Here is a 13033-nt window from a genome sequence, read left to right on the forward strand (position 1 = left end):
AACCTGTAAAAAAACCACGAGAGAGAATAAATGTTAGTTTTAAGCCTCTAGCTTCAGGGTGATTTGCTATGCAGTCATATATAACTGAAACATCTGCTTGCTCAAAGCTATGTTCTCTTTACTGTCCTTGTATCATGCCACAAGTAAAATCAAAGAGCATATGACAGCAGCTCAGCCTATTTGAGGTTTTGGAAATTTGGAAATCTCCGCATCTTTCTTTTTTCCAACCGCTGCTGTTTGGATGCTTCACTTGATTTTGCGTTGATCTCACAAACCTTCATAACTCAGGAAACTATAGACTCTTTTGCTTTGTGTCTGTTCAGCAAAATGTGACATCTTCCAGGAGGAACTTAGAGGTTTGAATTAGACAGCAGTGTAAGAGGAAAAGAGACTGTACTGAAAAATGTGTTGGGTTGGCTCCTGACCCTATGTTGGCCACTGCAGTGTAGCCTTTGGAAAGTCGCTTCACCCCTTTGGGTATCGAGTGCCTTTCTCTCTTGGGTAAGGTGTTGGTTTACGTGATCTTGAGACTTGTTCTGGGCCTCAGTCACTTTCACAATATTAGAATAATAATATTCTATCTAATTCATAGGGCTTTTATGACGACTAAATTAAGTATCATGGATAGTGTTTTTTCCACACCTGTTACTTAGTAGATACTAAACGTCCAGTGTCACTATCATATATGATTCAAGGTCTCAACAGCTGAAAAGCACAAGAACTCAAGTGTAAAACCGTTCTACTGGATAAGTGGAGGTTATCTATATGTCCCATATTCAAATTTGAGAGGGAAAGATGAAAACGTCTCTGCATTTTCCATTGGGCTCCTCTCAGAGCAGAGACCAACTTTTCCCTTCTGTAAATGCCAGTATTTACAGACCAACTTTTTAGGAAATCAATGCTTGTGCCTGGATATAATAACCAGCCGAAAAACTTGAAAAACAGGGAATTATTAGTGGCCCTAGAGATTTGCTCGGATTTATTTATAGTCGTTAAGAAAAGTCCTCCCCTCCCATGCCCTGCAAACCCCGCGCAACGCCCACCCACACTGCGGCACTGGACGCTGCGGGGATGCCGGGTTATTCCGTGAGTAGCCGCTAAGGGGAGCCGGACGCTGGACCGCCCTCCGACGTTGCCATGACGACGGTAGGCGCCCAGCCCCGGCAGCCGAGTGCCGGCTAAAGCAGGTGTCGGATTGCAGCGCTCTCGCGGAGGCTCTGGAATTGCAGGAGTCCGGCTGCCTCTGGTTGTCTGGTTACTGTTCCTTCGCCTCCCTCTCTTGGACAGCTTCCTAACCCAGCGGGGTCGCACAGAGTGAAAATGGTCCACCATTCAGGCTCGATTCAGTCCTTTAAACAGCAAAAAGGTCAGTAGGAATCTTGGTCCCCCTGGCGTCACGTCCCCACTGCATGCCCTTGTAGTTGTGTAGGAGCATCCTTTCCAGGTAATGCGATGCAGAGGTGGAGAACTCTGTGAAGTTAAAAAAAATTGTTCCTTTTTTTTTTTTAATGCCTCTTCACTCGCATCCGGGATGAGTCTGATTTCTGAGCCTCCGCACGGTCCCCGGGAGAAGCGGAATTCGTCATTTCAGGGAGTGATTTTACGTCGCTCTCTGCTAAGACTTTCAATGTATTGCAGTAATCCAGTCAGTAGGAATGGTTCTGCCAGCCCAACAGCGCTCTGAGGTTTGAAGACAGGAGTATTGGACCATGTTTACCCCAGGCTGAGATTCAGTCGGCTAATAAGCTTCACATAAGTGGCTATCGTATTTGAGACTCTTTTACACGATCCTAGGACAAATGAATTTTTAGAGTTCCGGAAGTTGGCCTGTTGAAGGGGTTTTGAAACTTTCTTGGAAAACTTAATTTTGCTCTCGTTCTTGCTTGGTTCTGGGTTTCAGGTGTTTGTTGTCGTTGGTAGATTCCTATTCTGGGGACTTTGTGTTCTCTCTCGCCTCCTTCAATTCTCTGGATGCAGTGATGTGTCTGTATGTTCAGAGTCAAATCAAGAATTTTTCCAAGTTATCCTCACTCCTTGGTCCTTGATCCTTATTTTGTTTAAAAGTTTTTTATAGAGCACATTTATTTTTAGGCATATTCCCAGTTTTCTGGAGTTTATCCAAAAACATTTATTAAAAATATAATTGCCGTTTTATGAATTAATAATGGTAATTGTTCCACAGTTGACCTTATGGTACCTAAGATTTGTGAATTCTGGAATGGTAAATTTGCTCATGCAAAGTGAAGTAAATATTTACTTAAATATTCCTACTTTTTCCCTCACAGATGTTATGCTTTTCTTTTTTTTTTTGTCAACAATTGTTCCTGTGTAGATCTTTGACTTGTTTTTGAGCAAAAACTGGATGGACACGCCAGGAATAATTTAGTAGGGATTCCTGTGGTGGGCAGAATATTGGACTGAGTGAGCTTCAGCTTGCATAATTTCATACTCTGTTCAAGTCCAAATTCTCTAGGTTCTCTGAAAAATATGTTGAAATTGGGAGTGAAGTGAGAGACTGTCAGGGTGGACAAAAATTTCAGCTAGTATGCGGTGCTACTTCAAATCTAAATGTTCCAAAGAAAACTAAATTGCTTCAAGAAGTTGTGTGCTCTTTAATCATTATTTTAAACACAGACAAACTTTCAGAATGAAGACAAAAGTTATAGGAACTTTGTACCAGCTTCATACAATTAATATCCTGCTCTGCTGCACGGTTATGAGTGACTTATTTCTGGGACCTGGAACCTTGAAGTGGCCCCCACATAACATATTGTGTTTTTAAAAAGCAAATAATTGCCAACTACAGGACCAACTGTAGTTGCTCAAAGTGAGTGATAAACAATTATGCAAGTCCTGGCACTTCATATCATTTCCTTTATGATACATCATGAGCTATTTATTTTCAAGTCTTCCTTCACTTTTTGGCACAAAAGGCGACTTTAGCAGAAGGATAAATATGGAGAGAAGAAAGGATAGGAGAGGAAGCACCATTAAAGTACTTCCAGTTAATTGCTTCTTTTTTTTTTTATTAAGGTTATGATAGATTACAACCTTGTGAGATTTCAGTTGTACATTATTGTTAGTCATGTTGTGGGAACACCACTTCCCCCTTTGTGCCCGCCCCCCAACCCCCCCATCTTTTCCCTGGTAACCACCGATCAGTTCTCCTTGTCTATGTGTTAACTTCCACCTATGAGTGGAGTCATATAGCGTTTGTCTTTCTCTGTCTGGCTTATTTCACTTAACATAATACCTTCAAGGTCCATCCATGTTGATGTGAATGGGATGATTTTGTCCTTTTTTATGGCTGAGTAGTATTCCATTGTATATATATACCATATCTTCTTTATCCAATCATCAGTTGCTGGGCACTTAGGTTGGTTCCACGTCTTGGCTATTGTAAATAATGCTGCGATGAACATAGGGGTGCATGGGACTCTTGGAATTGCTAATTTCAGGTTCTTAGGATAGATACCCAGTAGTGGGATGGCTGGGTCATAAGGTATTTCTATTTTTAACTTTTTGAGAAATCTCCATACTGTTTTCCATAGTGGCTGCACCAGTTTGCATTCCCACCAACAGTGTATGAGGGTTACTTTTTCTCCACAACCTCTCCAACATTTGTCACTCTTGGTTTTGGATATTTTTGCCAATCTAATGGGGTAAGGTAATATCTTAGTGTAGTTTTGATTTGCATTTGCCTGATGATTAGTGATGATCAGCATCCAGTTAATTGCTTCTTAACCTTGAAGACATACTAAACTGACGATTAGCTATTTTAATTTTTCAAAGAAGAAGAGGCAAAATAATATTCTAGATGCTCTCTGACACAGGAGACATGAAACAAAACTTTTAGGGGTCTTTTTCACCATAATATTAACTTGAAAACAGCACACTGAAGTGGAGAAAATTCTGTATTGGAACTCTTGAGTCCTAAATTCTAAGTTCATTTTTGTAACTAGCTTAAAAACCTTGAGTGAAGTGTTTAATTTCTTTGGATTTTGCTTCGTATATAATAATGAAGAGCTTGAACTCCTGAAACCTATGGCCTTTTCTATCTCTCTTGGTCTGTTTTATGGGAGGGGCAGGTGACAATGTGAAAGTAGAGATGATTTCCTCCTGGACCAGATAAAGAAGAAAACCCTGCTTTTAGTTCATTTGTAGGAAGTACTTTAGCTGAGTAAACCAGTTTATGTGGATTATTTTTGTTTTGATAAAGTGAGATAGTTTTTCCTATTTTGATTTCAACTTTATTATACCTAGAAAGAACCTGAGATATCCAGAAAACACCCTTATTATAAGACTAAAAATTTCCACCATCACGTGAAAAACAGACGCACTGTATATTTAAACTCTGAGCCAGCATGGAGACTTTCCCATATATGTGAGAACTACGTACTAATCAATCCTGGATCCAAATTCCTTCACTGAGTTTACTCCCTGTTTTTCAACAAATCAGTATAGATGCCAGAATAGTTATCTGTAAAATGAAATATTATATGTGAAACCAAATTTCGCCATTAATTTAATTTATGATCTTCATTTTCAGCCCTCGATTTTAATCCTACAGATTCTATTTACAAGTTGTATTCTTTAATCTCTCTAAGCCTCGGTTACCACCTCTGTGAAATGAAGCTAAAATCTACATTGCAAAGTTTAATGTACTTAGCACTTTAGGACACAATTTGGGCTCAAAAATATGGTGAATAATAATAATAGTAGTTGTTATTATTATTGTTCCCAGGCTCATCCATCTTTTGTTGACTCCTTAGAAGTAAAAGAAACCCTTAGTGTTGCCCTTATATAATTTTTTGCTCTTTATTTTCCTTTGTCTTACTCAATTTTGTTACTTTGGGATTTTCTGAAGGAAAAGTGGACTCTAGACTGGAGTCCATCTAATGATTCCTTACAGTAGTCTTGAGTTACAATTCTAAACTACCCAACTCATCTGCCCATCCCTCAGGAAAACTTCCCCAAAACTCCTGTAGAGTAAATTTAGATATTCAATTCATTTCATAATTTTAAAATTCCATTGGAAAGAAATTGTGTTTGTTTAATCTCCATTCAACCCATATTTACCCAAGCTCTTACTATATGCCAGGCCCTGTGCTTAGTGCTGTCATCAAGAACTCTTTCACTCCTGAAGCTGTTACTGAAACAACCTCCTCCTTCAGAGAACTTTGTAAGGTAGGAAGTCTGACAGGTTTACTAAACACAGCCTTCATGGGAATTATAGGCAACTCGGCATTTTTCTGGGACGATGTTGACATTTTGTTTCTTGGCAATGTCAGTTAAATTTTGTTTTCTGAAGAAGAAATCCATATGTATTTTTGAATTTTTATTCCACTTTCATTAAATTCTAGATTGTTTTATTAAGAGGCTTAATAAATTAGAAGGTAAAAAGTGAGAATCCTCATTCCACAGTTTGTCTGTTTCTGAGGTCCCAGGGGTGCGTTGGGGTCTGCTATGCTTGCAGACAATGGGGAGTGCATGTTTGCCTCTGCCTTCGCACATGTTGGGGGAATGCATTAGTTGGCAGATTAGCAGGGATTTCTGGTGATAGTCCAACTGTGTTTTCCAGCCTGCCTTGCTCTGTTTCACTTGGTTTAGGATGGATTCATGTGTCATACAAGAGTGGGTGAGAGAAGGAGAGTGTTAGTTCTGGCTTCTGATGGCTATTTACCAATACAGCTAGTAAGACTTTCAGAGAAACCTGAGGTCACACCGAACACAGCCTGTCCCTAAAGGCTTGGGCTTAATGGGGTCAGCTAAAGCTGAGTGATTCATCACTATACTTTAACCAAAGGACATTTGGTGAAACATGAAAAGAATGTTTTTAATGATTTCACAGAGTCAGATACTTCCCACTCAAATAAGTGGTTTCATAAAAATAATCTTTACACTTACCTGGGGATTTGCAGACTGCAAAGCATTTTTATTCTCTTTTCTTCAAAATAAATTTTTCACTCTTGCAGGTGCCCACCTGTAAAGGCTCTTGGCAACACTCCCTTAACAGAAGGAACAGTGTTGGAGAAAATACCTAGTTTCAGAATCTCTGATATACGTTGTTTAAGCCTCCTTTTCCCCTTGCACTGATATCTTTAGGATCTAGAACCTTCTTATACTCTTACCTTGGTGAAACCAGAAAAAAATCTGAAGCCATTTATGCATTGACAGAAATGCATTTACATGTATGTTAACTCTCCCTGGTATTTTTTTTTTTTTATTAATGTTATGATAGATTACAACCTTGTGAGATTTCAGTTGTACATTATTGTTAGTCATGTTGTGGGTACACCACTTCCCCCTTTGTGCCCTCCCCCCACCCCCCCTTTCCCTGGTAACCACCAATCAGGTCTCCTTGTCAATATATTAACTTCCACCTATGAGTGGAGTCATATAGAGTTTGTCTTTCTCTGTCTGGCTTATTTCGCTTAACATAATACCCTCGAGGTCCATCCACGTTGCTGCGAATGGGCCGATTTTCTCTTTTTTTATGGCTAAGTAGTATTCCATTGTGTATATATAACTCTCCCTGGTATTTTGACTGTCTATTTATTTATTTATGACTGAAGGAGAGAAGGCATTGTCTTTTGTTAAAATAATTCCAAGCTATATAGCTATATAGGAAAACAAAAGTTCGGGGAGATATTTTAGTTTCAGGAATTACCCTTCTCTCAGGCTGGTACTACATGTCAACCTGGAGCATCAGAAATGACCAAGTGTCTGATCTCACTGAGAGCCCTCGGGTCTTCTGCTCTGGCCCTTAATATTCACCCTTCCCTCTCTTTCCTTCCACAGGGGATTTCCTAGATATTTACAGCTCTAGTTCCCCATGGATAATCTCTCAAGTAAGGGTAAACCAAACTATGAAAGGAATATGGAGATATTTCAATCCAAAAAGAAAACACACGTGTCTGGGACCATTTCTTAAAAACATGCTGCATCCCTCCAATGGCTCTGAGGAATTATGTGTTACTTCAAAGTAAGAACATTGATGTCTGAAATGATGACTTTTTAATTAGTGAAAATAGTGTATATTATGTGATAAATACATTTCTGTACTTGGGAATAAAGAAAAGTGATAAAGCTTAAAAGAAATTCCATCCAAAGTAACTATAATGGAAAAGTGTGAGTGTTTTAAAGCTATCTAGAAGTTTGTTTATCCAAAACATCATATTTCTTGAGGAATCTAGAGAACTGACATTTTCATTTGAATCTAGGATTTAACATTATACTCTGCATGTGGATGTTACTGAAAAAATAATATTGGGAGGGGCCAGCTGGGTAGCATAGTGGTTAAGTTTGCACACTCCATTTGGCAGACCAAGCTTCATGGATTTGGATCCTGGGTGTGGACCTACACACTGCTTGTCAAGCCATGCTATGGTGGCATCCCACATGCAAAAAGAGGAATTTTGGCACAGATGTTAGCTCAGTGAGACAATCTTCCTCAAAGAAAAAGAGGGATATTGGCAACAGATGTTAGCTCAGGCCCAATCTTCCTCACCAAAAAAGAAAAAAGAAAAAAAAATGGGGGTTGATGATTATATAAATCAACTTATCAAAAGAAATCCAAACCTTTAAAAAAGCACAGAAAAACTCTGCCTTCCTCTGTTTATTATTTTAGTTTTATAATTGTGCAGATGTTTAGAAAATATTAATGTAAAATTTGTGGATTAATGTAAAGAAGTTGTACCTTGATAAGAAGAGGATTGACTCAAAGTTCCCTGTGCTTGAATCCCATCACTGCTCTGTAACTTTGGGTAGTTACATTTTCTGAGCCATAGGTTTCTTTTCCAAAATTTTGGGGTGGTAATCCCTACCTCTCAGGACTGTAATAAAGGATAATAATAACGGCAACAGCAAAGCAGCAGCAGCAGCTAATGTTGTGGGGCCGCTCCTACCACCCACTGTCCCCAAACTGAAAAGCACACTGCATTCCTTCATAAACTTACTAAAGCGTTAGTGGTTACATGTATTATTTTTCCTGTTTTCAAGGTGAGAGAATTGAGGTTTAGATGTTACATCCATTGCCAAGTTAACTGTTAATGAGTGGTAGAGCTGGGGTTTGAACACAGCCCTCCCTGACTCGAGTCCACCTTTCTAACTGACCCACCTCCCAGTGGGAAGCCTCCTTGCTGCAGGTTCTCTGCAAGACAAAGAACTTAAGCAGCTGGAAGGCATCGAACGCCCATTGATTTCCACCACAGCTGTCTGCAGCTTGTTCCCTTGCCCTCCCTCTCCTCTGCGAAAATTTCAGAGTTCAAGGCACAGTTGTACAGTTTCCAAGCTTGGTCATGGATAGTTCACTGTCCCTTCTGTGGCCTTAGTAAAACGGAAACAGAATAGTCTTCACGATCCTTTCCGACTCTACAGTTCATCACAGGTTACAGAAGTGTGAAATCGTATCCTAAACCTGGCAGTGCATTTGTACAACCAGCCCAGCTGTCCCTTCTATTATTGCCCTTCCTCCTAAATTGTACTGTAAAGTGGCAATTACTTTAAATTCTGATTGGTTTCAACCCAACAGGCATGCAAGAAGCCGGTGCCAGCTGCAGGATCCAGGTTCACCAAACAATGAGTCCCCGTATTCACATCTTCAGTATGACTGAGATGCAATTGGCCTTGCAGGAGAGGACTTTTCTGTGGGTGAAATTGGGTGGACATGAAAGTACATTGCTGAAAGTATTTTGCAAATGCACTGAAATAGTCATGACACATTTTTTATCATTACGTTTCTACAAAGTTAATAGGCTGACCAAAAGTCATCTTCCAAAACTAACTCCTAAAGTTGTGTATATATATTTTTCTCTCTCTATATATATGTTTGACTTTGGAGTACTATTAACAGCAATTTGGGGGTGGGAGGGTGGCTGCTTTGCAAATATATGCACGAGATGTGGTTTAAACCACAGTTTCCATCACTTACTGGTATCTTTTTTTTTTTTTTTAAGATTGGCACTTGGGCTAACAACTGTTGCCAATCTTTTTTTCTTTTTCTGCTTTATCTCCCCAAGCACCCCCTGTACACAGTTGTGTATCTTAGTTGCACGTCCTTCTAGTTGTGGGATGTGGGACGCTGCCTCAACGTGGCCTGACGAGCGGTGCCATGTCCACGCCCAGGATCCGAACCCTGGGCCGCCGCAGCGGAGCGCGTGAACTCAACCACTCGGCCACGGAGCCGGCCCCCACTCACTGGTATCTTAAGCGGTTTGTCTCATCTACCTTAGTTCATTTCCCTCAACTATAAGATCTAGGTTTCCCAAATTTACAAGATCTAAAAAGTCATCTGGAGTTCTTGTTAAAATGCAAACTTTTCAGTCTCTCAAGACTTAGAGAATCTCGTCTCCAGGGGAGGAGACTAGGAATCTGTGTTCTTAACAAATGTGCATCCTAAGGGATTCTGACAATTGAGCCCATTTGAGAAACAACTTTGTAAAATAATACTATAACTATTTAAGCCCTGAGTGAGATAATGAATTTAAGTGAGGGGACTATAGTAAGTTGTAAATAGATGCTCTCTGTTATTAGTAGAGGCAAACTATATAGATTCTAGATACCTTAGCTGTATACATGCGTTTAGTACTATGAAAAGATAATGTGAGCTTTCTTTAGTGTGTTTCTAATATTAACTATAATTCCCTGATCCTTCCTTTTTAATGTTTGATGAGGTTCCTAAATGAGAGTTACTGTCTTGTCTCGTTCACTGGACCCTTGGGTCAATGAGTTATTAGACTTGTAGAGAGCTCTCAGACTTTGTCTTCAGTTGTTCTATCATGGAAATACCCCAAATGCTGCCATTCTTTATCTTTGCTCTAGATATTTTAGTTCTTATTTTTTACTGTTTAACTTTTTGGAAAAGAAGGGGCTTTGGTGAATATTCTCTCATAATGAAATATTAGAATGGCTTTTTAAAAATAAAGTACCTGGTAAAAGTTTAGAGTTCTCCTTGATAGGGAAGATGTGTGTTAGGTATGTGTGTTTGTTTTTTTTTTAAATTTACTATCATAATTTACAGTCATTGTGAGAAAGATAGTGGGTGAAGTCAGAAGCAAGGACATGGAATCACACAGAACTGTATTTAAAGCTTAAGACTATTACATTGTGAGCAATCATGGGCAAGCTAACTAATTTCACTTGGTTTCAATTTCCTTACTTATGAAATCAGAATAATAGTAAGTGCTATTGTTAAACACTTATTCTTTGCCAGACCCTGTTTAAAATGATTGCTGGTAGAAACCCACTTAATATTCACAAAGAGGAACTTCTAGTATTGTAATTTCGTAGATGAGGAAACTGAAGGACAGGAAAGTTTAGCAAGTGTTCAAGACTGCTACTAGTTGTGTAGGCTAAGACGCCTGCCTGGCAGGCAGAGATGTCCTGAGGGCTAGCTCTTCTGTATGGTTAGTTCCTCCTGCGGGGCTTGCTGTAGAGTGGGCTCAATATCTGGCAACTAATGTTTGTGTGTGCGTGTGTGTGTGTGTGTGTGTTTTGAAGAAGATTGGCCCTGAGCCTACACCTGTGCCCATCTCCCTCTATTTTATACGCGGGGCACCTGCCACAGCATGGCTTGACTAGTGGTGCGTAGGTACATGCCCAGGATCAGAACTGGTGCACCCCAGGCCTCCAAAGCCCACTATGCCATCGGCTGGCCCCAGAACTAATGTATTTGTAAAACACCAGTAGCTACCTACTCCACCTCCAAATCACTAAGATTAAAGGCTGTCCATTACTCAGCACAGGGTTTTTGCTCTTTACCTACGTAATCTTCACTACCTACTTGGTTGCACCAACATTTCCCAATTCGTCTTTCAAATTATTCTCCCAAAGTTTAGCTGATTGCAAAGATTCAACTTCTTTTTCCTTTTAGGTAAAGTGAGTTTAATTTACTAAAATCAGCTCAGTTTAGACCTATTCAAAAGACAAAAAAGTGTATTTTAGCTGTGAACTGGTAGAGCTCACAGACATGGTGGTACACTTCCAGCCAGTGGTATACTTCCTAGGCTACTTGCCTAAAATTACTGCGAGTACAGACTGAACATATTAATGCAAGATGTCCTCAGACTTATAATAACAGAAACATAAATGGTTAAGAATTTGAGTGGAGGTGTCAAACAGCTTGGATTCAAATGATGCTTCTATATGATTTGCTATGTGTGATTGTATCATCTTTGCCATAATTTTTACTTCTCTAAATTTCTATTTTTCTTCTATATAAATTTTGCTGATAGAGTGGTTTTGAGGATGGATTGTTATAGTGCATACTAAAAAAATAAGATTTTTACCAATCTACCTCCTCATTTTTTTTTTTTTGCTACCTTTTCTGATCTTAAAAAGTTCTAAGACATTTCAGTACAACTTATGCTTGCCCTATAAATGGTTCTACAAAACTTAGATTAGGAAAAGTCAAATTTAACACACTTTCCTTATATTTCAGTACTTAGGCTAATTTCTTGGAATCATGGCATATCTATGAATTTCAACGTAATAAGGGTTTAAATTTAGAAAACAAATTTATCTTACAATGATCCACATGTATTGTTAATCTCTGAATTTGCATTTATTTCTGCTATAACTTTAGTAATTTTTGTTTGTTTATGATCTATTGTTATGCTTACAAAAATTGTACAGCAATACTGTTCATGGAATGAAAGTATGGAAAATGACAACCAGAAAGAATTTCATTTAGGTAGGGTTCAAATTACATCTTTCTCTTCACCATATTTTATGCCTGCTATAATATGAAACAAAAAGATTTAAGATGTCAGTCACTGAAAATAGGCAAAAAATTGGGGGTAAAATAGTAAATTCAAATTTCCTTACTGAGGAAAATACTGTCTTTTAAAATACTGTCTTCAGTATAATGCCTCCTTTGGGCCACTTATATTTTGAATGTTGCTTCTCTTTTCACACATTGCTCCAAGATGAGTGAGTTGGCGGTATGCACCACATTGAGCAGCTTGAAATTAGTCATAACTCTTGCCAGATTTGAAGAAATCACCCACTCAGGCACTTATGCCCATTTAGACAACGTTGCTCTAGGCTTTAAATCACAGATAGCAGTTACTTTAGTATATAGTCTGTATAAATACATGTTTTGTAAAACTTGTTTTGTATGCTCTTAAAAACACTGTATAATGATAGAACTGAACAGTGAATGTATACATAGAGATATTCTGTCTAAATGTAATGTTTAAGACATAATTCCTATAATTTCCCTCTTATAATCTGAGACTCATATGGTCCTTGAGTATCACATTGTCTTTAAAAATGGCGTGATTTGATATTAAAAAGTGAAAAGGGGATGGAGAGATTCTGAACTTTTTTCTGCTTCAGATCTTGTTTTGAAAACGTCTTCCATAGACAACTAGAAATGTGGCAATCAAGGCTTTCTTTGAAATTACCTGATATTCCTTCCTTCAACCAAGATAAAAATCCTTACTGTGAATGTACCCCAACAGTTATAAAGCTTAATATATTTGAATTTTATTTCTGCCAAGAATATTTTGTCAGATTTAAATCTATGCTTCAACTTTTCAGTAAATAGAAAGATGTTTTCAAGTGTTTATTGAACACTTTGAAAAATACCTGTCTTAAAGCCACAGAGGATCTGTGATTGAATTTACTGTATGTAACTCATCGTGTGCTTGATGTGCATTAACTCATCTAAATCTCTGGAAAACACATCAAAGAAGATACTATTAGTACTGTTGTAAAGATAAGGAAGTTGAGGCACAAAGTAACAAATAATTTACCTAGTACTATAAGACAGTTGTTCAGCAGAGCTGGAATTTGAACCAGCAGTATGACTATATAAGTTGTTTTCTAAAACAGCATAAAAGTTTTATCAAGGGGGTGAAAGGAGCTGGTAGTAGTTCAGAGCCTACTGTATGTCTATCAATGTGCTGGCCATTGTATACATGTTATATCACAAACTTCTTATATTAACGCTGAGGCAAAAATCTGTTTTACAGATAAGGAAACAGACTGAGAAAGTAAGTTGCTCATGGCCACAAAGCTAATACATGGC

At 38.5% G+C, this 13033-nt stretch overlaps 1 protein-coding gene across 5 annotated transcripts in view; it reads left to right on the forward strand.

Moving 5' to 3' along the window:
- ANO3 (anoctamin 3) overlaps positions 1-13033 on the forward strand; it is a 451605-nt gene that overhangs the window by 153480 nt on the left and 285092 nt on the right. Inside the window, exon 1 of one of the 5 annotated variants that reach the window (XM_014741888.3) lies at positions 1089-1366. The exons of the other annotated variants lie outside the window; for them this stretch is intronic. Coding sequence (XP_014597374.2) covers positions 1321-1366 — 46 coding nt within the window. The 5' untranslated portion in view covers positions 1089-1320. Of the gene's footprint in view, positions 1-1088; positions 1367-13033 lie in introns of those variants that run through there. 5 annotated transcript variants of the gene reach the window in all.

Source organism: Equus caballus, chromosome 7 (genome assembly GCF_041296265.1).
Source record: "Equus caballus isolate H_3958 breed thoroughbred chromosome 7, TB-T2T, whole genome shotgun sequence".
Classification (NCBI taxonomy): Eukaryota; Metazoa; Chordata; class Mammalia; order Perissodactyla; family Equidae; genus Equus; species Equus caballus.